Here is a 25,269-nt window from a genome sequence, read left to right as displayed (position 1 = left end):
TACTTGCAGCTTCAACACCTGCAGATATGGGACTTGTTGCTCAATAGTTAGATCACAATATTCTGTGCAGGATTTTAGCTTCTCTGTCTCTTTGAGTAAGAGATGAGAGGTGTGATGCTTACCAAGACTGTGACCAGTGAGTGGTGGCATTACATGGACTTAGCTCTGGACTGAGCCCAGTTCCTTTCTCAACAAAACAGACCATGAAAGTGATTGGTTTGATCAAATCTGGGCTGGATTTGAACTCATGACTTGGGAATGGAAAACCTCAGTGACCTTAACTTCCTAGTTTGATGACCAAATGACCAAGCTTGTAAGTGACTAAAGGCAATTCAGGACTTTGTCTTTCAATGTATGGTACTCAGGGACTTGCTCTGTTAGCCTAGAAAATAAAAGAACAGGGGAGAGGAGGAATGGACACTTCAGGCTTCTGATCATTCTTCTGTCCTGAATGCAGGAGAGGGGAAGGCATCTACTAGGAGTTAATGACTGTCTTTTGTTTCTCCCTCCTTTCCCAGCAGTACCACTGGCAACCATTCTTGCAGTGTTGGAGATGACACAAAGTACAATGATACAGACAAGTGCTGGGGGCCAATTCGACGAATCGATGCTTACAGACTGTATCTGGTGAGTTTCTGAAACTGGGATCACCATTATTCCCATTGAAACTTTGCTTCTAGTGGAAAGGGATTTTTTTCCTATAGAGATAGTATGGCTCAAGTGAACGACAGAGGTGTGAAACTCTTAGTTCAGTCTGACCTATTTGGCCACAGACCCCTTCTTCATTCTTGGTGACGTGGCTGTGTTTTAATTTGGTGGCCATCAGAATGATTCTGAGTTTAAGTAGAGTTCTGTCTTACTGTTGTATAGTTTTATATTGCTTGTTGCTTGGAGGTAATTGTTGTTAATAGACTGGAGTATATTAAACTCTCTTGAGTGCATTCTTTTTGTGAATCAAACTGTTTATGCTGCAAGAGAATCTGCTTCATGAGAGATGGTGAAACAACCAACTTAAACATCACCCAGTGCTGTATGCTGCTCTAGCAATAGCTTTGTCTAGTTTAGCATTATCTATTGCTGTGGTTCGGTTGTGAAACCAAGGTTTTTGCCAAAGGATGATAAACTGCTTCTCTTGAGCTTGGGGACAGTTGAGTGTTCATACCTGAAGGCAGATTTTAGTAGGGCGAAAGAAGAGGGAAGTGTGCAGGTGCTGCATGGTGTGGCTTCTGTTAAGGGTATCAGTGAGAATTCTAGGGAAAAAGAATGACTGTGGCCATGTGTGTGCAGAGAAATCAAGGGGTAAGGGGTATCCGAAGCAATTTTGCAATTAGTCCATTTTAGACATTCAGGGGATCATATCCTTGAGTGCACTTGTCCCAACATTATTGCAAAAGGAAGAGCTGGGCCTCAGGAATATTAGTGAATGTCAAAGCCTAGTTAATTATTGAAGAGAAATATTATTGCTTTATTAAATTGTGTCTTAGTCTGTTTCTTTAAAACTTCCAGGAGATGGAAGATTTCCTTCCTGCATTTCAATAACTCTCTCTGACCCAGCAGAAGGAGCTAGTCAGAAAAGGCAGACAGACATTAATTACTGCCTGCATCTCTCGGATATTATGTCTATAATTCATGAAGATAATTGTTGTTAGGACTTGGAAAAAAAATAAATGAAGGCTGTGTAAGCGTTAGACTTGCTGCCTGTGTACATAGCTCTCAGAGGAGCTTTTCCCTCTGCTTGTCTGCTTGTATGGCTTTGGAGAATAAATATCTGCAAAGGCTTTGGTAGTGGTTAATCCTTCGCTGCTCAGGAGTTGAGTGGTTTGGTGCTTTTCTCCTGCCCCTCTTAAACGTAGACAGGGATTGTTCTGGGGAGAACACAGAATCGTAGAATGGTTTGGGTTGGAAAGGACCTTAAGATCATCCAGTTCCAAGCCCCTGCCATGGGCAGGGACACCTCGCACTAAACCATGTCACCCAAGACTCTGTCCAACCTGGCCTTGAACACTGCCAGGGATGGAGCATTCACCACTTCTTTGGGCACCCTGTGCCAGTGCCTCACCACCCTCACAATAAAGAGCTTATTCCTTTTATCTAACCTGAACTTCCCCTGTTTAAGTTTAAACCCATCACCTCTTGTCCTGTCACTGCAATCCCTGATGAAGAGCCCCTCTCTGGTATCCTTGTAGGCCCTCTTCAGATACTGGAACGTACCAGTCTGTGGTGGGTTACTTGCAGGGGGGTGATTCCCACATTCACTATTTTCAGGACCTTGCTGGGTATTGGCATTACCTCCAAGTTGTGCTCTTCTGCTAAAGTCTCTAATGCTTCTTCCTGGATGAGTATGGGAGTAAACTGGGATTTGTTCTAATTCTAGCTCTGTTGGTCCCACTCCCTGTTTGACTTGTGTGGTTTTCTAAACGATGATGATGGCTCGCCTTGAGAGGGATATAAAGCATTCAGAGCATAGTACTGATGCTGTCTTCAAGTCTGGGCTGCCTCTGCAGTGACTGTGCTGATTAATATGTTCCTTGTCCTGTTAGCAATGTGAGCAGTACTTTGAGCTCTTACACTTTGAGAGAAACATGAGGGTGAGAGGATGGGGGTAGGAAGTTGATTGACTTCAAGCGAAAGATTTAATAGCAAAGCACTGTAATTATCTCTAAAAATTTTGTCCAAGCTTCTTCTTTATAGAAGTGGAGTTTTTAATATGCAAGAAAAGCTGAAACCTGCCTGTCTGAGGGGGAAAAGGCAACATGAAAATGAGGAGGGGTGAGATGCATGAGGAGCGTAGCTGTTCTCTTGATCCCAGGAGATCATACCCATGGAGAACTTGATCTGTTTTCTTGACTCTTTTACTTTTTGAATACTTGCTTGTTGGAATAATTCAGGTTCCATGTTCCAGTGGACAAACAAGGTCTCTTTTTGCAGGCTATGTTCCCCTCTGGCAAGGGGACAGATGGACACTGTGATCCCAAAAGAAAGCAGCTGAGTTTTTGGATCAGTCCTTTTGTCCTAGATGCCCGCCTCTAGTTTTCTCACCTCATCTTAGTGATGTATTTAGGTCTAAGTGACTTTTAGGAGCAAGATGGGGGGCATGTAACTAGAACCTCTTGCCCGTTACAGTGAAGCGCATCTCCGGATGTAGTGCTACATTTCTTACTCTGTGCATGACCCCACAGAAAGCCTTTTTTTAGACTTCTAGGGAGAAATAATCTATTTGAGGTTTTGTGGGAAAATGGTGCCAATGGGAGCTCTCTTGTGCCAAGTGCCACCAGTCTGCCAAAGGTCTGTGCTGCTTTCCTCCTGTCGACTCTTTCTCTCCCAGCGCTGCTCTTTTCGACAAAACCCGTTTCAAACACTGACTCTTTGAGCTGGGGGTGGAAAGGGGCATAATGACTGATGTAAAAATCCTATTTCACGCTTTATTGTCCAAAAAGGCCTCTGGAAGCTGTGTCTGCTCTGAGCACTGTGAATGGAAGCTGAAAACTCTGTACATAATGAGAATATTTAGACAGATTAAATTCTTCTCTTGAGACTTGCTTGTCTGAGCAGCATCTTTATTGCTACTCCAAAATCTCACACCTAAGCGTGACTGCAGAGTCTTCAGAGACCACTAGGCCCCTATTAACCTTTGTCTGAACAAATAGTTGTCTTGCTGCTTGTTTGTAAATTGCCTTGTAAAATAAAGGCATGCAAAACAAATAAGTGAAGGCAAGTGCAGGAAATACTGAAATAGGCTTTCACTCCTGTCCCATCATTTGCTGCTAATATTTGCCTCTTCTTTGGGACTGTAGGAGTAAAATCCTATAGGTTGAGATCAGAACAGTCCAATAACTGAAGTACAATATAAAACTATTATGAATAATAGTAATAAGGGATATAAAAAGGGGAAATAATATAAAACTAAAAGGGGAAGGGAAAAACAATAAACACAAGTGATGCACAATGCAATTGTTCACCACTCACTGACGAGCACTCAGCCTAACCTGAGCAATGACCCAGCCCTACTGGATGACTCCCCCCAGTTTATATCCTGGGCATGATGTGATGTGGTATGGAATACCCGTTTGGCTGTCCTGGCTGTGCTCTCTCCCTTCTTCTTGTGCCCCTTCTCACTGTCAGCGCATGAGAGACTGAAAGGTCCTTGTCGAGAGTAAGCAGCATTGAGCAACAGCTGAACCATCAGTGTTATCCTCAGACTAAATCCAAAACACAGCACTGCCCCAGCTACTAGGAAGGACAAGAATCACTGTTACAGCTGAACCCAGACACTGAGCTGTTCCATGCCTTTGAGGGCAAGACCATGCAGGGCAAATTGGCTGGAAGAAAAGCATATGTTAGATGGCCCTGCGACCTTGTTGAAGGCAAGCACTGATTACTGTTAAAGCAGATCGATGGCTTTCTATCTTTGCTTCAGATCTCTCACCATGCTGTCATGTCCTCAACAGCTGAAGTGACTCCCAAGTGCCTTGGCTGTCTCAATGGCAATGCTAAGGACAGGGTCAAGTTTTCTGCATGCCGAATTCATGCTTCAATGCAAGTTGTTTTATCAGCTTGCTGTAATGTTGGTTTGGCATCTTCTGTATAGGCTATGGGGAAGGGGCAGCGGATTGAAGTTTCAGATCTTTCATCATAACACTTTCTTGTCTCGGTTCCAGTGATGCAGGAATGTGACATGATAGTCCCTGTTTCTAGAAAGCAGCTATGAGATAAATATGAGATTAAATCCTGGGGATCAACAGCCATTCGGAGTGTCTGATCCAAAATGCATTCATGACCTGGCACACAGTGCTTCTCTTCTGCACCAGGGCAGCCAATGTAGCTAAAATCTCAGCCCTCCTCTTCTGGCAGTTTGGGGCATGGTGCCTTCCCACGATGGAAAGGAAATGGCTTTAAACTATCAGGGCGAGCCGTACGCCTTTCAGAAGAGGCACTGGCACAGGTACTCCTGGTAGCCTGGCTCTGTACTGTGTCAAAGCTACCAGGTGCATCTGTTCTGTCTGAGTCTCTGCTGGGTTTTAGCTGATTGGGAAAGGGACGCGGCATCCGCTTTTGCCGGTTCACAGATGCTGCAGCATCGCAGGCAGCCCAGCGGGTGCGGGCCGAGCGAAGATGGGAGCGCAGATGGTTTAATGGAGATTATCCCAGTTGGAAACGTGCTTGTGCAGTGAATAAAACAACCGGGCTTGCAGGCACTTACCATTCCTCTTCAGGAGGGGACAATGTCACCCTGGCCCAACGCTCTGATCGCAATACCCAGTGACCAGAGCAGGGCCGGGCTGTGGCTGCAGGAGGCTGTGCAAGGGAGGTAGTCTGAGGACACACATGCAATTGCTCAGTGCCAGCAAATGCAAAGGCTGAACTGATAAGTGTTGATGTAGATCCCGACTGCCTCGGTGCGGTGCTGCTTTCCCGGCCCTCGTTGGCTGTAGGGCTGTGCTCTGTGCTGCTGGTGTACGTGCTCTGCTTCCCTCCTCAGCATTTGTCCTTCCTGACTGTGCTGCGTGTTGTGTGCACCCCCTGCTCTGGGTAAAGGTACCTGTGGTATTTGCTATCAAGATGCATCTTTCCAAATACATTTGCCTGCTCTAGGGGAGTTTGATGGGCTTGTTCAGTGCATGAGACTCAACCTCTCTGTGGTTGCCTTTTGGTCTCTGTGGGCTTTTTTTGTGGGTGTTTTTTTGTGTTTTATTTATTAACCTTCCACCGGTGATATGATGGGAGCCCCCATGGCAGTGTTTGAACATCCATGCTACATCTAAGCTGTCTCTTGCTAACTGGGAGTTGAAGAGAAAGAGCTGGAGCAGTGCTGCCAGCAGAGCGCTTCTTCCAAGGACACCCAGGTTCGCTCCTCTTGTTCCCTCTGCAGCAAGTGCTTTTCCTCTGCCCTGCCTTCCTCAGCTGTGCCCTGCAGCAGCATCCGGTAATAAATGGGTCACAGCTGCTGTCTCCTGGATATTTATTCTTACAGGTCTCAGTGTCTAGGGGCCTTGAGAACCAATGGTGGGAAGGTACCTGCTTCAGGAGCAGGGAGGGCTCATTTCACACTCATCAATCAGAAAGGTTTGGGGTGCTTGTCCTGGGCTTCCAGAGTGAGCCAGAGAAGCTGATAGGACCTTCACATCTCCTGGTGTGAAGCCATCATCTTGCTTAAATAAATTGCATAAACTGTAGCATTGTTATGTTCCAGGTTCCCCCAGCTTTGCAGTAAGGATGCAGCAGGACTGGGGCACTATTAGCATGCCACCCTGCATATCCTGTAAGAAGTTATTCCTGGTAAGACTTCCTTGCCAAAGATATTGCGTTATCTTCCTTAACACAAATGCTCTGATGTGTTTTATTATGATGCTCATATAGAAATAGAAACAAATGCAGCAGAAAAAGGCAGCTGCTGCTTCTAAAAGCCTTCAAAAGAGGGGAAAAGCCTCTCAAAGCTCCAGAATATTATACCATTTCTGTATGTACAGGCACCTGAGTTTTGGGCCACTGCTGTGGCAAGAGAGGAATTAGTACTGCATTAAACATAAATATCAGTAGCCCTAACTGTTTGTTACAGGTGCCTCTGAAATACAGCTTTGCTTGGCTAAAAGCCCAGTCTCAGGGGCTCATTGGAGTCTTCTCATACCTCTTATCTAAGTCAGCTCCCAAAAAGTAAGGTGTATTAATTGCTGCTTTGCTCTGAAGTGGCTGAAGAAGGACAGGAGCCGAGCTCATGTCAAATAAACGGTGTCTGGGACGGGAAGGCAATTCGCAGCTTGCTTTATTGTGAAACTAATAAGGTAGCAATTGGCACACAGCCTTGTTAATATGGCATAAATCCTGCCTTGTTCATCCCAGTTCATTCTTCTCCTGTGGGCTTGTCAATAAATTCTTTCGATTGCTCACTTGTCATATGCCTGTGACAGATTAAACCAGCTCTTTAGGAGCTTCCCACACCCCTTGTGTTTCTCAGTGCAAAAGGAACTTCACATAATAACTATCCTTGGGAGTAAGAGGGTTTTTCTGGCTAAAGGAGAGGCAGACAAGTGCAGTGTTGCAAAAGTAGGATATAAACTTGTAGTAGTGACCTAAGAGCAGGAGCTCAGCTTCTGGCGTGTGATTTTTACCTTGTTTTCCTTGTAACTGATGGAATTTTGAGTCAAAGAAAGATCAGCCAGAAGGCAAGGCTCCCTGCTGCTAGGGCTAGGTAGAAATCAGCCTCTGGCGCAATAGTGAAGCTGCTTCAATCCGTGGTCTCACAGTTGCTAACTTTAAAGGATTAGCTTGTCTCTTCACTGGAAAATCAATAGTGCAGGGGACTGGAATATGTTTTCTGCAGAGCTGAGAAGAGCTTTTTTTCCTTAAGCAAAGCTTGGGTTACTCTGTCACTTGAATGCTGAGCTTTTCCAAAGGGCAGGTGCTTCCCCTCTGACACCTCCAGTTGTTGGCAAGGGCTGTATAGAAAGGAAAGGTGCTGTTGGTTGTGTGCCTGGCCAGATGTGCTGGAGGCGTCAGCCCTTAACTGAAGCAAGGTGGATGATGTGATAAGCCATTGGTGAGTTAAGGTGCACTTGACTTCCCCATAGAAGAATGTCCTGCACACTTCAGTGCTTGGTTTTTATGTGGTGATGGATGGTGGGCACAAAGCAAGGCAGCTATGTGAATTGGGCAGAGAAGTGGCTCTAGGTATATCTCTGCTTTTGTGCACTTCCTACAGGTATGAACTCACAAGTAGTGTTTATTGGGCTCCAGCTACAGCCCCTGCTGCTCAGCAAGGCTGAGAGGCTGTGCTGCTGCTTTGCCTAAGTAAAGCTGTCCTCTGGAGTAAGCTCACTTGGGCAGCAAGGCACCAAAGCTGACACTGTTCTCTTGCTATTGGAAACCCATCTCTCCCAAGCTGGGCAGGTGTCAGAACAGATATCTCTTTGTGATCACCCACTCACCACTCTAAGCTGTACAGGTTTAAAAAGAACCTTCCCAAATCCCTTTCTTTGACTCAACTGTTCCAGCAGGCTCGCAGACCTTTCATTTCATAAGTAATAAATGCATTTCCCTCTGTGCAGTGTTATTCTGGGCAGTGGTAGTGACAGCATCCTGGAAACCACAGCTGGAGAAGACCTGTTAACTCAGCTGAGCACTCCCCTGGGAGATGCAATACAAGCCTTTATCTCAACAGCATATTTTCTAGTACTTAGTTCAGTGCTTTACCACCAATTTTGGTTTTAAACAGAGGTCTGACCTTGCTGCCTGCCTCATCAGCGTTTTCCTTTACTAGCACAGCACTCTTGATCTCTCCTCCCCTGAAATCATCATTAGTTCCCTAATATATAGGTAGGAAGCACCAGGGCTGCAGAGCTGTGCAGTCAGTGCCCATCTGAACATTACCAGAGGCTGTGGAGGAAAGAGCTCTGGACAAACTCCTAAATAAGTCTGCAACTTCTTAACATCCTCCTAAATTGTGCTTTCTGTCTGGGTGAGATCACTGACACTCTTGTCCAAAAATGTGTATTTTTGGACTACATCAGCAAATCCCACATGTGGCTCATGCTTCTGTAAGCAGGACTATAAATACAAATAATGCAGCTGGGATTTATCTTGTAAGTTGAAGTCGATATAATGCTCTCAGGCAGAGCTGATCTCTGAAGCCTGTTGCACCACTTTGGTGTGTGTTGTACTGGGGAGTCAAAGAAAGGAGACTGGGAGCAACCAGGCACCCTGCTAACCCCCGGCTATGAGGCTTGATCTCTTGCTTTTGTGCTGCTGCAAGGTACTTACAAAGTGTGGGCCATTTCCTTTGCTTCAAGGCAACTCCTGCCTGTGGCATAGTGAATGGAATAACGCTGTCCTGAAGCTGTATCCTCCAGGAATTGTGTGAAACTCAACTGAGATGTTTGTGTGGGGAAAATTAAACGGGAAACAACTACTTAGTAGTGGATGTGCTATGTGTGATGGCAGATGAGGGGTTAGTGGCCTTCAGGAGCAGTCATCCTTGCTGAACCCAAGTACTTCCTAACCCTGGCAGTTTGCAGCTTGGTGTGTTTGCAGGGCCCTCAGTGCATCTGTGTCATGCTGGTCCATGTCTCCCTCACTCTGTGCTGTCTCTCCCAGAGACTTCTGTAGTCCATGTCAGTGCCATTGTAGTTGCCAAGAGAGGCTATGAATATGCAGGAATCGTGGTCAGTGCCTGTGTATAATGATGATACCCTCACACTTTGGAGGGAACCCATTAATCTCTCATACCATGCTAATAAACTGGGGAGGTGAGGAACAACTCTGGGCTACCCAGTGTCAGGCTCCTCTTCCATAGCCTCTGGGGAGGTCAAAGCAAGCTGGTGGCAGTGGGTACAGCCAGCCCTGGCTCTGCAGCTCCTCTGCTGTCCTTCCAAGTATCACGAAGCAGCCATTCAGCTCTCCTGCATCTCTATCCACTTTGCTGCTTCCCTCCTGCTTGTTCGGATGCAATTAGGAGATGCAGGATAAGGGGGAGCCAGGGGTCAAGGAGGCAGCAAAGTGATTACAAGATGCTGCAAATGGCTGTGCCATAAACACTCCAATGATGAAAAATTAGATACCACTCACCTCGGGGTTATTGCTGGCCTCCATCTTTCTCTTGTTGTGAAAAATGATAATGGAAGTGTATTTACCCCAGAGAGTGCAAGCTTGCTGCTGGCTGTGATCCTGCACTCCCCAGGTGTGCCAGGGCCTGCAATCCATGCTCTGAATGACTTTCTGAAATCACTTCTGCCTGGATTTCTTTGCTTTAACAGGAAGAACCACTAGTTTTGCAGGGTGTTCTTTCCCAAGTGGAAAGTTCTGGTGCTCTGAGATGGGTCAGCTCCACAACAGGCTGCAGGCCTGAGTCAGGGTGGGGAGAGGAGAGCAGCACCCTCCTGTACTGCCTTGGCTTTCCAGGGCTTCACATGGAGGTTCTGGGTATATTGAATGCCCAGCAAGATCATAGCTTGCAAGGACATCCACTGGGACAAGTACACTTGTTTAGCTGGTGGGCAGTCAAAATCCAAAGCTGGTGCTGGATTAGAGCCTTTGGAAATCTCTAGGTCCAGTTAAAGTCAGTAGCTTTGGGGCTACAGCATTGGTGGGTAAGGAAAGAGCAGCTGATGTTATCTACCTTGACATTTGATGCCGTTCCACATGACTTCCTTGTCTTTAAACTGGAGAGACATGGATTTGACAAGTGGACTACTCTGTGGATCAGGAATTAGTTGGATGGTTGTACTCAAAGTGTTGAAGTCAACAGCTCGATGTCCAAGTGGAGACTGGTGACAAGTGGTGTTCCTAAGGGGTCAGTATTGGGACCAGTGCTGTTCAGCATCTTTGATACATGGGCAGTGGGATTGATGCAAGTTTGCTGATGAGAGCAAGCTGTATGGTGCGATTGACACCGTGGAGTTCTTAGTTCTTGGAGGCTGTCTCCTCCCTGCCTGAAGGCACTGGGGAGAGAGATGGGTGAGGGCTCCTTGGTGCCAGCAATGTGCTTTGTGTGAGTTATGACTCTAAACCTCTGCCAGGTGTCCTGAGAGCAGCATGTTAATTACTGGAGCTGCTGTGGTAGCAGATGCCTGCTGTAGTCAAAGTGGAACTGCCCTTGTTTCTTTATCTATAAATACTCCTTGTGGGATGTCTGGCGGTTGCCTCCTCCCTTCGTTGTGACTTCTTGACTCTACAGGGGACCTAGAGGTTAAATTCCCTCTTGCCTTCAACTTCTATTGAGCAATCCTTGTTCTGTGGCTGGTTTATCTCTTTCCAACCACTCTAAGAGCTTCATAATAGCTTGTTTGCTGATAACTTGCTGCCTATCAGCACGGCCTCTGCAGCAGCCCTGCCTCCAGCCTTAAGACGCTGTGGGTCTTCAGCTTTACTTGTTTTTTTTCAGCTCTCCAAAATGTTCCTTCCTGAACAATCCGACTCCTCTCATGGATTTATATTTGTACTGCCCACTGCAAGGGGTAAAGCTTTACCAGCGAAAGCTTGGATCGCCGCCTTCACTCGTGTGCCATCTGGCTCTCTAGCTTGAGATATGAGCTCATGCAGGAGAGAAGTGTGGCCTTGTCACCCAAGTGAAGGGGAGGAGAGATGGCAGAGAGGGCACCACATTGCACTTGAGACCCTTCTCTCTGGCTGTGTTTTAGCTGAAAAGCACTGAAGCCCTGGCACGAGCAACTGGAGGCTGTTGCTGGTAGCACAGCACTTGCCACCAATTGAAGTGGGTGCAGAGACGCTATCAGAGGCTGCAGGTAGCTCTGAAATGTTATAAAGCTCTGCTTTCTCTAACTATGAATCCCAAATGGGAGTGGGGAAAGCACCTTGTGTTTAATATTTCTCTCCAAAGTCACCCTAAAAATCCTCAAGGATGTGAATAGGAACACAAAGAGCAGTTAATAAGAAATTACTCTACCGAAGATGATGTCTGGTTCAAGCTTCCAGCCAGGAATAAAGCCTCTGACCTGTGTCAGTGCTGGTAAATCAAGTTTTGCTTTTTCCTTCCTGGCCGTCTCTTTAGATACACTCTAGAGGAGAGCAGCTGAGGTGGGAACAGAGCAGCCAGTCCCTGCTTCTCCTGACATCTTGTTTGCTCTGTGTCCATGCACAGGCAGGTTTTGTTGGATGGTTTTGTCTTTCCCTCCTGGTGCTCATCTGGGTTGTGAAATAGCTCTGAGCTCAGGGACCTCCTGCAGAAGCAGAACGGGTGTCAGCATTGCCACTCCTGACAGCATGTATGAAATGTCTGCTTCATCCTACCCTGCTCAAGGAGACTTTACTTGTGTCTGAGCACTGAATCAAGCAAAGCTTCCTCTGGGAGGTGCTTGTTCAGTCAAGCTCCTGTCTTCTTGTCGGTATCCTGCTTTGCTGTGGGAATGCTGCATAGCCCTGTATAAAACACTCAACCCTCAACTTTCCAGCCAAAGCCTACTAAAGAGAGAGATCCATTTTGTTGAATCAGTAACTTTCTCTTTAAATGTCAGCTTGCTTCCCATTAGAGGAGGGTTATTTGCTGTACTCTGCCCCATGGGAGAGGGGTACTACTGCTCGACAGTGGTGAACATCAGTATCAGCAGAAGTAGAGTTGATGCTATCCTAAAATGAAATTGATCTGAGATATTGGTATTTCTTCTATCAAGGGGAAGCAAGAGCCTCCAAGGAAGGATTTAGTTTGGGGTGAGTTCTGGTTGTGAATGAGGATGAGGAAGGCTGGGAGGAGGAGGAGAGGAAAAGGAAGGGTGGCTGGGGCCTCAGTCCAAAGGGAGATATTTAAGGAGTGACAAGACCACTTTACCATCTTTGCATTAAAACATACCCATGTCCTAATGTCTGATATTTATTAGCTTTGCATTGCTATGATAGCCCTGTGCCACATAAATACATGTATTAAACTCTCAAACTCTTTTTTGCTCTCCTCCCGGTGTATTTTATGCATTTAACGGGTTTATCCTCGTGGTCTCACTTTGCTCAGGTAACTACTCTGCTTCTCCTCAGCCTGTCTGAAAATTCCCAGGCTCTGAATCAACAAGAAGCAGTAGCTCCTGTTTTTAATTCACTACTCAGCAAGTGCCAAAGATGGATGCAATTCTTACCGATGAGTCTGTGGAGCATGAAAATAACCAAGTTCCGATGACAGTTATGAATGAAGCTGCTTCTCAGATGGTCCTCTTGCAAATGTATGCAGGCACCAGCCATAATGCTGTAACTGCTGCATCTAATACGTGAATCAGCTCTGTTTGGGATGCTAATTGTGCTTCCTGAGCCGTATTGGCATTTTTCTGTGGAAGCAGCATGCTGGGAAGCAGATGAAAGCTATTGAACTGTACTGGTTCAGAGTGATAGATAGACCCTTCAAGCCAATAAAGAACCTGTTCGGTCAATACACCCCTCTGACTGGCTTAAAGCATGTTTGTGTGGCCTGAGAGGCTCTTGGCATTAGCTGGCCGTCACTTAGTGGTTGAGAGCTCTCTTGGTGGTCCTCTTGGCTGAAGCTAAGCTGATAAACCCAGCCAGATGTCCTATTAACACGTGGTTGTACTTTTGCTTTTTTAAGATAAGCCAATACATAACCTTACGTAACCAAGTTTTAACATAAGAGCTTTAATAGAATACACTTTTAGATAAATATATATATAAATATATTCCAGGCAATGGTTTGCTTGTTTCCCCCTGTGGCAAAAAGACTTGACCAGCCTGCTTTATGCTTTGAAATACCAAGAGCTGTTGGGTGCAGAGGCTGGGGAACTGGTGTCACCCGAGTTGCCAACCCAGAGTAGATCCCAAACCTTGGTGCCTGTGCTGCTGTGGCTTGGCTTGGTGAGAGGAATGGATCTGAAGACCCTGCCAGAGGTTGAGCAAGCTGGTGCGATGCTCGTGACTCCTACTGGCCTGCAGAGAAGAGTGTGATTCAGGGTGACAAGCTGCTGTTCTTTCCTCTGTGCGTGCTGGCTTCTATTTTTCTGACTGGAAATGTTATTAAAACTGAGAAAAACCCTGGGTTTTTCGGTCACTGTATGCTGGATCTTTATGCTGGTTTACAGCATGAGAAAGGGAGATAAAAATAAAGTGGTTTGTGTCTGTTCCATTGATTTTATGTGTGTGGGTTCCGCATACCCTCTGTAGCAAGGCTGGCACTTTGTCTGACTTCTGTTTATAATGGAGAGGCTTGCACTGAAATTAGGAAACTCTGCTTAATAGCAAAAACACAGTAAAGGTTTCTCTGTGTCATCCTCTGAACATAAACATTGAGTTGATCTGATCCTCCTTAGCTGAAGGGAGGATTCCCTTACCTGAACTTTAGCAGTGAATCAGCCATGTATGCCTGCTTGTTTCTAATAGGAAACCACTTCCCTAATAGAAAAACCTCTAATCAAATCAGACTTTGCTCATTCTGCCTCTTCTCTTAGGAAGGGAATGATAAACTCCTGGAGAACATCTCAGCTGGCTTTTAGATGTGCTGGAGCTCTACGTGTTTGATTTCTGGCAGGGCTGACTGGTGCAGTTTTCTATGTAGGTTTTAGAGTGTTTGAATTAAGTGTGTAATGAAGCACTTTAAATTGTATCCCTCTAGGGAAGATGAGCTTGGAAAACATCAGGTGGAGAGTTCAGTGTGTGTCTGAGGATCTTATTTGGGCTTACTTTTTCCTTGGGGAGAAGTTAGGAAACTAATGAACTTAATGGGTCAGAAGAGCATTTAGATGTCTGGCACAGCAAGGAAGAGAAAGTAGGCATCCTCCTTCTAAGCATCGTGGTCTGTTCTCATCCTTTTGGGGATGTGTTTTTAAATAGGTTTCCTGGCCTTGGGACTCTTCTGAGGGTTGACAGTGAGATTAGCTCCAATTCAGGGACTGAGTTCTTGTGCCTCGTGTCCTGGCTGTTGGTGAGGAACTGACCCCTCTTCCCTGACCTGTGCTCAATCCTGTACATCTGTGCACCATTTCATATCAAAGTGATGTTCATCTGCTGTTCGCTGTCCTTTTCTGCCTTGCCTTTCTCCTCTCAAGCAGTCCAGTGTGTGTGCTGTGGCTTCCCTTCTTTATTGTGGTTGGCACAAATCCCTGCAAAGTAGGGCAAGTCATCTCGTTGCAGGCCTTAGCATTGTTTGTATTGATCCATGGATATCCGTCTTGGACCACTAATGGGCATCAAGTGCAAAAGGTAATAAATTTCAATTGCACTTGAATTCATCTCTCACTTGGTTCCTTTGGACCTGCTCCAGGATCTTGTTAAGAACACAAGACACTGATCACCTTAAAGGATGGGAAGGTATCTCTTCCCCATGAGCTGAGCAGTAAAGCCCACAGAAGAGGAAGAGAGTTGAAAGAGGTGCTGAATGGATTTAGTTGTTTAAGCTACTTTCAATACTGGAGAATAACTGCAGAAAACAGAGTGTAACATCCAGAGGTGTTCTTTCAGTTTCATTAGCAGATGTTGGGCAGCGTGTAGGAGACCCATGTTCTTCTACCACCTAAGAATGCTTTTGATGCTTTTCAGCATCTGAGCCCCAAATCCACTTTAACATAGCTCTTTCGTCGCTGCTTAAGACAAATCCTTGTTTCAGACCCAGCTGCTTTGGTGCTCAGTGATCTTGTGTCAATCCTCGCCATGATTTGAGATGCTGTTTTGCCAGTTGGTTCTGGTGCATTCTCATTTGCAGAAGACACCTGTCCCTTAATCATCACCGTCCTTCGTCTGTCTCTTTCTGTTTCAGCTCTTTCTGACGCATGAGCTATTAACGTGATTTGAAGGGAAGCTGTGTTGAGCAGAGTGTGTGTGTTGGGAGAGGATGTTGAGAGAGATTAGTCACAAACTCAAGCATAATTTCCAGTAAGAGAGTAGGCATCTCCTTTGGTTTGCTCTGGGTCCTTGACCTACATCCCTCTTTAGTCCTTTGAGGTTTGTGCACTATCCGAGGATGGCGTAGCAGTCTTGGAGGGATGGAGAGCATAGCAGGAGAGTGGAGTTAAGCTCCAGAAGAAAGGAGCAAGAGAAAGAGTAAAAAGCTGGTTTGCTTCTGTGTAACTCTGGAAGTGTTTTATTTGTTAAGCTCTTACTGTTGCCAGTTGTGCCTGTGATGTATTCTTTTTGATTTCAGCATTTCCTCCAGGGACCCTCAGTTCTTCACAGATCTGAATTCTGTGCATGCTGTCTGTCCCTCTTTCCCCTGTCCTCCCCACCTCCACGCCAAAAAGCCAACACTTGGTGTAAATGATGGCCTCAGATCAGAATACGTCTTCACTGAGCGACGTGTGAAACCAAGGGTTCTCTCCTCTGGCCCCCTTCTGGGTTTACTTGGGTTGTCTGAGAATACTTGTGATGCGAGGCATTGCCGATTTGCCTTGCAGATATCCTGAAACTGTCTCAAAAAAGGTTTCTTGGGGTTGTACTAGGCTTAAAATAGCTTGGATTCTGTTCTGTGGCTGACTCTGTTGGGGTCGACAGAGACCTTGAGGCTCTGCTGCCTGCCCCTTTGAGTCCCAGTTCTTCCCTTCTGGTGACACCTTTTCTTGAACTGCTTGAAGAAGTCATGGAAAAGAGCAATGTGTAAATATTAATGTTGAATATTTGTCTTTAAAAATCCCTTCGAGATGCTCAACAAATCTATACTGTGTGTGTTGTGACTTTCTCAATACTGCTTGCTTACAGCTTTTGGATCTGTTAGTATATTGCTAGCTCCTGGCATCCCACCGATGACAGGCAGGGCTCTCTTCTCTAACACCCATTTTGTCTCCCTGTCACAAGTAGCTTCTCTCAGGTCACGTTCAGACCTCAGTCAAGGTCTGTTACCTTCCTGCAGTAAGGCCTTTTGCCATCTGACTGAAGCAGGTAGGGCTCGAGTGCTCGGTGCTTGGGCAGAGATGAACTTGCTAAGAAATGCTGCTCTCTTCATATACATCTAAGAGGGCAGTGAATAAAGATTTGCCTCCATTGACAGGAGCTTTAATTTCCACGCTGAATGAAGTTTGTTCTTATGAGTATCTTTATTTTTCCCCTCACTTTGCACAGGTTTTCAGCTTCCAAGTCAACAGCTTAACTGTTAACGCTGCAGCTTCCTGCTGTAAAACAAGCAACTTAGTGTGGGGAAGTCAATATCTTCCAGGCAGACCTGGCCCTCTTGCTGTTGAGCTTGGGACAAGCTGCTCAGTCAATGTTAATGTGAGCCGTCTGGTCATGGCTGTTGCTATTCCGACCTAAACTGAGCATGTACCCGGACAAAGAGGCCTCAGTTTAATATTTAATGTTCCATAAGGCTGCACTGAGAGCTTTTACTGAAATGTGTCAGTAAAGGAGTACTGGAGCAGTGATAGCAAGAGGCTGAGAGCCAAGAGGATCCTGTGCTCTACTCATGCCCAAGGCATGTTCTCTGATACCAAGCAGCTTGCTTGACCTGCTGTGTCTCAGCCAACTTAGCTGTAAAATTAAGCAGCAAAGCAAGGTCCATGACAAAGAGACGTGTCTGGAGGTGAACTTGGAAGGCAGGCTTTGTTTTAGTGGTAAATTCATCTTGCAAACAGAATTTCAGGGGGTTAACCTGTGTGTTTTCTGTTGTGCTTCCAGGCAGCATTCACTCTCCTCCTTGGTCCTTTCACCTTCTTCAATGTGCAGAAGACCAAGTACCTTCAGATCATGACATCCCTCATGAGATGGATAGGTGAGTCTTGGCCACCTCTTTACCATAGATGGAACCTGAGGCACAATAACAATGCAGGATATTCTTGTTTGGAAGCAAGCTCTTGTTAAAACAACCTCTTTGAGGATTGTCCTGATAAATCTTTGAGGAAAAAGGTTTTTGTTCTAGGATGAAATTTGTGATTAAAACAAACCCAATCCAAATGTTCTCAATCGGATGTGAGCTAGTAGATGAAGTTTTAATCTGCTTTGTGTGAGAGGCAGAAGGGATTTGGAAGAGTCTCCATGATACCCACCGGTTGCTGTTCAGCAGCAAGTTTCTCATTCAGTATGTGTGCAACAGCCTTTGAAGAATCTTTGGTTTGATCTGAGGACGAAAAGCACTTCTGTCAGACTTTCCACCCTTAGTTATATCATCTGATTGCATGGTTTATTCCTGGGCCTTGCTTTAGCATAGGATATCCTGCATTGGAATCCCCCAAACCAATGTGTGTTGTCCTTGGGAACCTCCACTCTTGTAAGTTCTCTTCAGAATCATCCTGCCAAGAGCTTCTGGGAAGACAGATAATTCCCATCATGAAATAAGGCATCATGACTTTTCTTGTTTCCCCAGTGCTTTTGCCATCCTGAGGTGCAGCTGCCCCACATCTGGCTTGTATGTGTACATACCCTTAAAGGCTGAGAGTGCTGTGTGTGTTACGGAGGCCTGTGTTGAGGTTTCTCTTGTCTTGTGTAAGATGGACAGAGTAAGTGATGTTCAGGGATAACAAGGAGCAGCATTTCTGCAGGTTAACAGTCTCCTGGTTTGTGAGTCCAGATGGTTCAAGCACAGAATCAGCTCTCTTTATGTGTATCACTGACCTGGAATAGGAAGAAAAGCTGCTTCTAAGCCCAATTCCCACCACACACATACACTTGACCTGACTTCAGTTGGGTTTCATCCCTTTTCTGTGAGTTTAGAGGCCTGTGACCCTGTTTGGAAGTGGCTGGTATTCACTGCAGAGGAAAAGATCTGTTCTGGACAACATTTGAGATGGGGTTAAGCAGTTATTACCCAGGAAAATGAGGCTGGATTTTAAGCCCTCAAGTCTCAGATGCTGAACAGCTTGAGTTAACAAATCCTGACCTCAGATGGTGTGAAAAGCCTGAATGTCTGTTTATTCCTTTTGTTGTCTGAGCATAGGAAAGGTCAGAAAGCCCCAATGTTCTTCAGAGACAGAGGTTAGCTCATTGAGGGCTATTAAAAGAGGGGGTTTGGCTTTGTTTTTTAACAAGGAGTAATCTCAGCTCAGCTCCCTGGCCTGTTTCCAGTCACCCTGCCCTCTCTTTCCTGGTAAAGACATCAGTCAGACCTCATCCTGTCTCTGTGACAACCTGATTTCTGCCTGATCTGCCGTTGCTTTCCCTTTAGCCGGCTCCTTCCAGTATGAGGACTGCTAAACCTTGGCGTAAAGGCAGAACTGTTTCTCTTTTTCATCTCTTGATGGAGAGAGACAAAGGCAGTGTTTGGAGAAGTGTAGGGGAAATTCATGTTTTAGCCTGATTGATTCCTGCGTCAGCACACTGGGGAACAGCTGCCCCAGATAATGATATTTAATGACCCTGACAGCACCTCAGTGGCTACTTAGAGCGGCGGATTCCATATGTGTACAATGAGGGATAGATTTATTAGGGAAGACAATTTATCAAACAGCCACATGATGAAGGGAACAGGAACAAAGATCTTGCTGCACATTCCAGGCTAAGGATGGATCCCATGCTGCAGGGATTTAGCAAGCTGGCTTCTCCCATGTCCTCACATCCCTGATGTTCCCTCCTCCAAAAGCAGGGCTGTGAGTTAAACATGGATTGGTCTTTTCTTGGTGTTTAGAGAGCTTAGATGCTAAAAGAACAGTCTTAGATGGTGTTTTGTGGGCTCCTTTTCGTGCCTGAAAGCCAGTGGCAAGATGTGGACTCTGTCTTACTGTGGGGTTTAATTCATCTTCCTTTAGTTAGTTTTAGTGCTGAAGGTGGAGCTTCCTCAAAGCTCTCTGAGCAGCAGAGCTGAGCACTGGAGCTGCCAGCCTACGTGCTTGCTGTGCTGGGTAACAACTGCCCACACCAGCAGTGGCTTATCCAGCTTACCTGTGCCCACTGGCCTGGTGTGGATGGGAGGCTGCCACACATTTTACGTCATGATTTGAAAGAATCCAGCCTGCTTGAGCTGGGAGGTCAGTGCAGGCTTTGCAATGTGCCTACTGCAGGACCCACCATACATGCTTTTCCTCAGCCTGATGAAAGAAAAGCCCCTGGATTTCAGAGCAGCAGTGGCTGATGTAAAGCTGCACTGCCCCTGGTATAGCAGTGATTCAGATGACAGTGGCTGAGAGGATGGTTCTTGGCAGCAGGGAGAGCTAGCTGTGTGTGAAGGTCATTTCTGCTGGAGTTTGTAACAGTGTCAGCCTTGCCTTTGAAAGTTGCTTTCCCTCTTTCTCCTGATCTAAGTGATAATCAAATGTCACTAGCCTTGTCCAGAGCCTCGTGCTCATCGCAAGCAGCACACCAGCTAACAAAGCCTACGGTCTCTTTCCACACCTCACGGACATGAAAAATGTCATTCTGCCTGTGAAAAATAACAGTCTTAAACGTTGGGGTCTGAACTGGGAAATAAAACCAGGCCAGCTCAAAGAACGTGGAGATGCAGTCCTTCATCTGTCTGTGGGCTTCCTCCCAGGTTAAGGGACTAACAAGGACAGGCTGAAGTCTCTAAAGGGAGGAAGGTGAAGGAGGAGTTTGCAAGCCCAAGTGCCACACTGGTGCAGATCCCAGACAGATGGGCTGTTGTACATAGAAAGCTCATCTGGAAACAAGGCTGGCATGGCGAGGCTCTTCCCTGTCAGGACTCATAGGAGCACAGAGGGTGGATCTGTGTCTCCAGGTGGAGTGGGACTGATGGCAGACAGAGGGCTTCCAGAGGCATCGAGCTGTTGGCAGTCTTGTGAAGAGCAGCAGCTTACACACTTGGCTGCAGAACTGATTGCCACCTCGCATGGGTGAGTGCCAGTGGTTAAATTCGGTGCAGCAGTCCCTGCTTAACTGCTAGCCTCATCCATGCTTAGAGATCTCTGTTCTCTCTGTGTAACGGTTTGCCTACACAAGCTCTCATCCCCTTCCCAACTGCGAACTGCAACTCAGGCTGCTTTGAAAGCCCTCTTCTGTGTGGGCTGCCTTGGGAGACTGAGCACAGCACCCTGACGGGTGTGACAGGGAGCCTGTCTGCTGTGCTTCCCTGGAGAAAGAGCTAAGCTGGGAAGAACCACTTGGTTTAAACCCTGGTAATGGTGAAGCCTTGATTTAAGTTAGGGATAAAATGTTGTTGGCTCCCCCAGCTCTTGAGCAATGCTATTAAGAGCAGAGACAGGGTCCAGACTGATTGACCAGGTAAGTATGAGTTAGGGGTAAGGAGGGTGTATTTCATTCCTTCCTTCCTTTCCTTCCTTTCCCAGTCCTTTTTTACTAATTTTGGAGCCTGTTTCTAGGTCTCTTACAAGGTTCTTGGAATGGGGCATCTCCTGCAGAACACTAAACCAGCTAAGCCTTCTATAAATTAGAGCTGTTGGTATGTTCAATTTTGCTGTTTGGACTTCAGGCTCATTTTTTCCTGGAGGATTTAAACCTGTGGTGGCGATGGATTGCTCCCTAAAGAGACTTGAATGTCTAGCTGGGGTTTTATCCCTCCTTTCCCCAATCCTGATCCAAGTGGGTGGTGTTAGGGGTGAGCTGCTGGAGGCAGAGCACAGCAAAAGGGACTGAGTCTGATGCACTTCTCAAAGCAGAGAGGACACAGCCCCACCTCTTTATTATTGGATAATATGGGATAACAACTGACTAGCAGCCTCATGGGAAAGGATATGGATTAGGAAAGATAACAAAAGGACAGGGCTTGGTGGAGCTCAGCAGCAAACATTGGGCTATTGTGTATTAAGCAGCTAACCCGATTAATTGCAGCCTGTTACAGCCCGAGATGTCCAGCTCTATAGGTGAGGACTGTTGGCTTTAAAGACATTGGTAGCATGATTATCACTGCTGTTATTGTACAGCCTCTGGCAAATGTTCCCAGACAGCTCCCATGTGGGCCATAAGCAATGTGTGCTGCTCTTGATGCTGTATTGTAGTTATTAGAAAGTATTGTATTTTAATAAAGAGACATTTTACTGAGGGAACTTCTGGGTTTGGTTGCTGGAAGCTCCGTTCTCTGTGTAATACAATCAGATCATACCACAGCTATTCAAGTAACTGCAGCCCTCGAGACAGAGCATTCCCAGCCCTCTGATCTCACAATTATATGCCCAGAAATAAAACCTCTCCCCTTGCTCTTTCCCATGGTCAGTAGAATGGAGGAGAAAAGGAAAAGAATAGCCAGGAAGCTTTGTGTTAAGCTCTTTTTGTCTCCTTCCCGTCCTCTTCCAGGATACTTGGTAGAAGGTTTCTAGGGAAGAAACTAGGAAAGGGCTCTCCAAGCACACTGCTGGGGCTGACTTTCCTCGTCTACTGATTTCTCTGTGATAGTTCTGCTTTCTCCACCAGAATCCTGCTTTTTACAGGCTCCCCAACATCTCCGCAGAGAGCTGATCTTGGACCATCTCCCTTTGTGAGCAGGTTTCAGCTACTGTAGTAACTATTGCTGCCATCCTTAGGCTTCATCAGCCATGCTGGAGTTGATTCAGTTCAGAAACCTGGATCGCTCAGCTTCATCCTTTCAGCTGCAGAGACTGAGAATTAGAGAGGAGACTGATACAGGAGGGGGTGACCATTACCTGAAGTCCTGGGTATCCAGGCTTCTGCAGAGAGGTTTGTCTGCAGTGTCCACAGTCCTCAAGGTGGCCTCTTTCCTGCATCAGAAATGAAGCAAACCCCTTAGGGAGGTCTCTGCCCCTTCCCTTTCACAGAGCGGGGCACATGGGAGAGGCAAGGACAATGGAATTGGACTGTAAATCAGGACACTGTTGCATGTTCATTCCAGCGAGCTTCTTCAACAAAGTTAACTTCGTGTTCTCGCATCCCTTTCGGAGCAGAGAAGGCTGCTGCTTGAGCCCAGGGTAAATAATTCACTACGAGAAGTGAATATATTTATGAAGAGTTGGATAAAAGGCTGTGCTTCTGTCATGCCAGCTTTCAGACTTAAAGGCTGAGGAGCTCATCCCAGTGCTGTTTGTGGGGGGCAGTGGGATGAAGCAGTGCCTGTGTGAGTGAAAGAGCCTTTAGTAGCTTCAGGTGCAGGTGGTGAGTGATGCACAGTGCTGGACTGAGATCCTGCCTTGAGAAGCTGGTGTTCCTGAAAAAGAGTATTTTATCCAGGCAGTAGGAGACAAACTAATGGGTCTGAGAGCTGGAGAAGGGGAGCTGAAAATGTAAGGACACATTCAGCCCTGCAGAGGGGTCCTGGTGATGGTGCTCGCACTGATTTTCAGAGTGGGTCTGTGGCATGGAAGAGTGTGTGTTGTTTGAACAAGGTGATGATAACTTTGCTGGGTAGGTCCCAAAGCAGGATAAGGAAGGGTAGTAGATTTGATGGGACATGGATGCTTTGCACCCAGTGCTTTCCCAAGCATGATGTGACATCACAGTGTGTGTGATTCCCTTCATGCAGAAGGGTAAATTCTCACATGGACGGAGAAGTGACTGTCAAAGCTAATAGACCAAGTCAGCAGCAGAGCTCGGAGCCGAGTCCCCATTGCAGAGGCTTTCTGGTGCTTCTGCCAAAGGTGACTGGAGGAGAGAGGACAGTAAACTACACGGGTAATTTTCCACCAGAAGCAAACGCTCCTCGCTGGCTGCTCTTCCCTTCCCATATGTTGAGATAAAGCACCCGTGATAAACACCAGAGCAGAGCCGTTTATCTCCCTGTGAGCTGTTGCTGTGTGCAGATGTCCGTGGAGACCAGCTGATGTGGGTCAGACGGGCAACTCCACTGGTTCCACAGCAGGACTTGTCACCACAGTAGGGGAAGCTACTTGGTGGTGGGGTAGCAAACCCTGCTCCAACAATGAAGAAAAGCGGAAGAGTGATGCCTTTACAGCAGAGAAGCCCTTCTGAACTGCTTCTGACAGCCAAAACGTCCTGGTGGTACTTAATAAAAGCTTCCTTTCGTGAAGGAAATGGGCCCTGCCTGGCCTGAGGCCATTGCAGCAATAGCGTCTGAGAGGGCTGCAGCAGGAGCAAGGCAAACCTGGCAAAGGGACTGGAGGCTTTTTCTTGCCTTCCTGGTAAAGTGCATCACACTCCTGTGATCTTAACGTGTCCAACATGTGGCTCTGCTTCCTCTGTATGAGAAACAGTCCTGTGCCATCTAGACCCTGCTTTGGGGCAGGGAGGGTAACACTGTGCCTGCAAGTCCCTGCTCTCCATTAGAGGAAGCAGTCACACTGATGTCCCACTCATACCTTTATTCTGGGAAGTAAGTTCCCTCCTCTTTCTGACTTCTCTCTCCAGGGAATTGCTGTCTTCTAAGAACATATCCATCTTGCTTCCCCGCAGTCTGCGCGCTCATAAATCCTTCATCTTCCTCGAGACTGTGTTTTAGGCCTTGTCGTTGCCAAATCTCCAGCTCCTGCATCTGATGGAGCAATCCTGGTTTTCATTTTACTTCTTTTCCTGCTGTTTCATGTAGAAACCTCCTCTGAAGGTTGCAGAAATTCATCAGCTGCTACTCTGGAGTTTACAGAGAGCTGGAGGTCATGAAGAAGTGACAGGATTTAGCTTATGCAGGAGGAACTGGGCAAATGAGCTTTAAATTTAAGAATCAATGTCTTCATTTCCTCTACCTTGCTTTGCCAGCATTGTGAAACCCAGCTGTGCTCTAGTATTTCTAATGCCACAGCATCCATAATGCCTGGCAGCTCCAGAATTGGAAGGGGATCTTAAACTTGCCTGAAACACTGATGGAAGTGTTGGATAGAGATGCAGAACGTAGGACTGTCTTGATGTGATGTTGTGCTGAAGCGTGTACAGAGCAGATGCCCTCCTTTCATGCCTCCTCTCCTGAAAGAACTGCTGTCATGGTTTAAACCGATCCACACAGCTCGTCCACTCACTCCCCCCCCCTTCTTTCCCTCCCTCTACCTCTGGAGGGACAGAGAGGAGAATCGAAAAGAATGCAACTCCCACGGGTTGAGATAAGAACAGTTTAGTAACTAAGGTATAGCACCAACTGCTACCACCAATAATAATAATGCTAAAGGAAATAACAAGGGGAAAGAATACAGCACCTCAACACCAGCCAGCTGATAACTCACCCCACCCCACCTGCCCAAGCACCAACCTGTACCTCGTCCAACCCTGCAGTCCCAGCCCTTCTGGGTAACTCCCAGTTACATCCTGGGCATGATGTGCTGTGGTATGGAATACCTCTTTGGCCAGTTTGGGTCAGGTGTTCTGTCTCTGCTTCCTCCCAGCTTCCCCTCCTTCCTGGCAGAGCATGAGACTCACAAAGTCCTTGGTTAGACTAAAACATTTGTGTTATCAGCTCTGTTCCCAGGCCTAAAGTCAAAACACAGCACTGCACCAGCTACTAAGAAGCAGAAAAATAACTGCTACTGCTGAACCTAGGACAGCTGCCTAACATTAAAGTAGATGAGATCTGTTCCTCTGGTTAAGAGTATTTTGGCTTGATGGGAGAATCGGGATCAAGATTAAGGTAGGGGGAGATCTTCCTCTTTCCAAAGAGAATGGGCTTAGGAAGCTCATGAAAACCTCCTCGCCAGGATCCATCATGCCTCCTAATGTATGAAGCGGGAAGCAACTGGCATGTGTTGTGAAGGGGTGATTCATTATCATTATTTCCTGGCATGCTGATGCTCTGCTTCAACAAGGAATCTCTGTCACAGCATCAGGCATGGTGACGGATGGCCCTGCCACGGCCGTGTCAGCAGCACAGCCCACTGCTTAAACAAATGCCTGTGGATGGGGGTAGGGAGCAGCCAGGCCTGGGCTGCTCTGCTGATACAGCATGGTGTGGTGTTCACCACTGCCTCTCCAGCCCTGGGGATGTTCTTACCAGTTGTGCCTTGTGGAAGGAAGAATGAGAATAGGGACCGAGTTGGAGAAGATGTGACTCGAGGTTTGGTGCAATTCCTCTGTCTTTACCTTCCTGTCTCTTAACATACAAGGTGCTTGTCACAT

At 46.6% G+C, this 25,269-nt stretch overlaps 1 protein-coding gene across 3 annotated transcripts in view; it reads left to right on the top strand.

The window, feature by feature from the left end:
• The window catches only part of TMEM104 (transmembrane protein 104), a 44,460-nt gene that overhangs the window by 11,333 nt on the left and 7,858 nt on the right, over positions 1 to 25,269 (top strand). For 2 of the 3 annotated variants that reach the window (XM_065694139.1, XM_065694140.1), the window contains exons 8-9: positions 519 to 627; positions 17,038 to 17,131. In XM_065694139.1, coding sequence (XP_065550211.1) covers positions 519 to 627; positions 17,038 to 17,131 — 203 coding nt within the window. The remainder of the gene's footprint in view (positions 1 to 518; positions 628 to 17,037; positions 17,132 to 25,269) is intronic. The other variant, XM_065694141.1, reaches the window with a different exon arrangement.

The sequence above is a fragment of the Lathamus discolor genome, chromosome 13, assembly GCF_037157495.1.
Source record: "Lathamus discolor isolate bLatDis1 chromosome 13, bLatDis1.hap1, whole genome shotgun sequence".
Taxonomy (NCBI): domain Eukaryota; kingdom Metazoa; phylum Chordata; class Aves; order Psittaciformes; family Psittacidae; genus Lathamus; species Lathamus discolor.
This window is presented reverse-complemented; position numbering and strand designations above follow the sequence as displayed.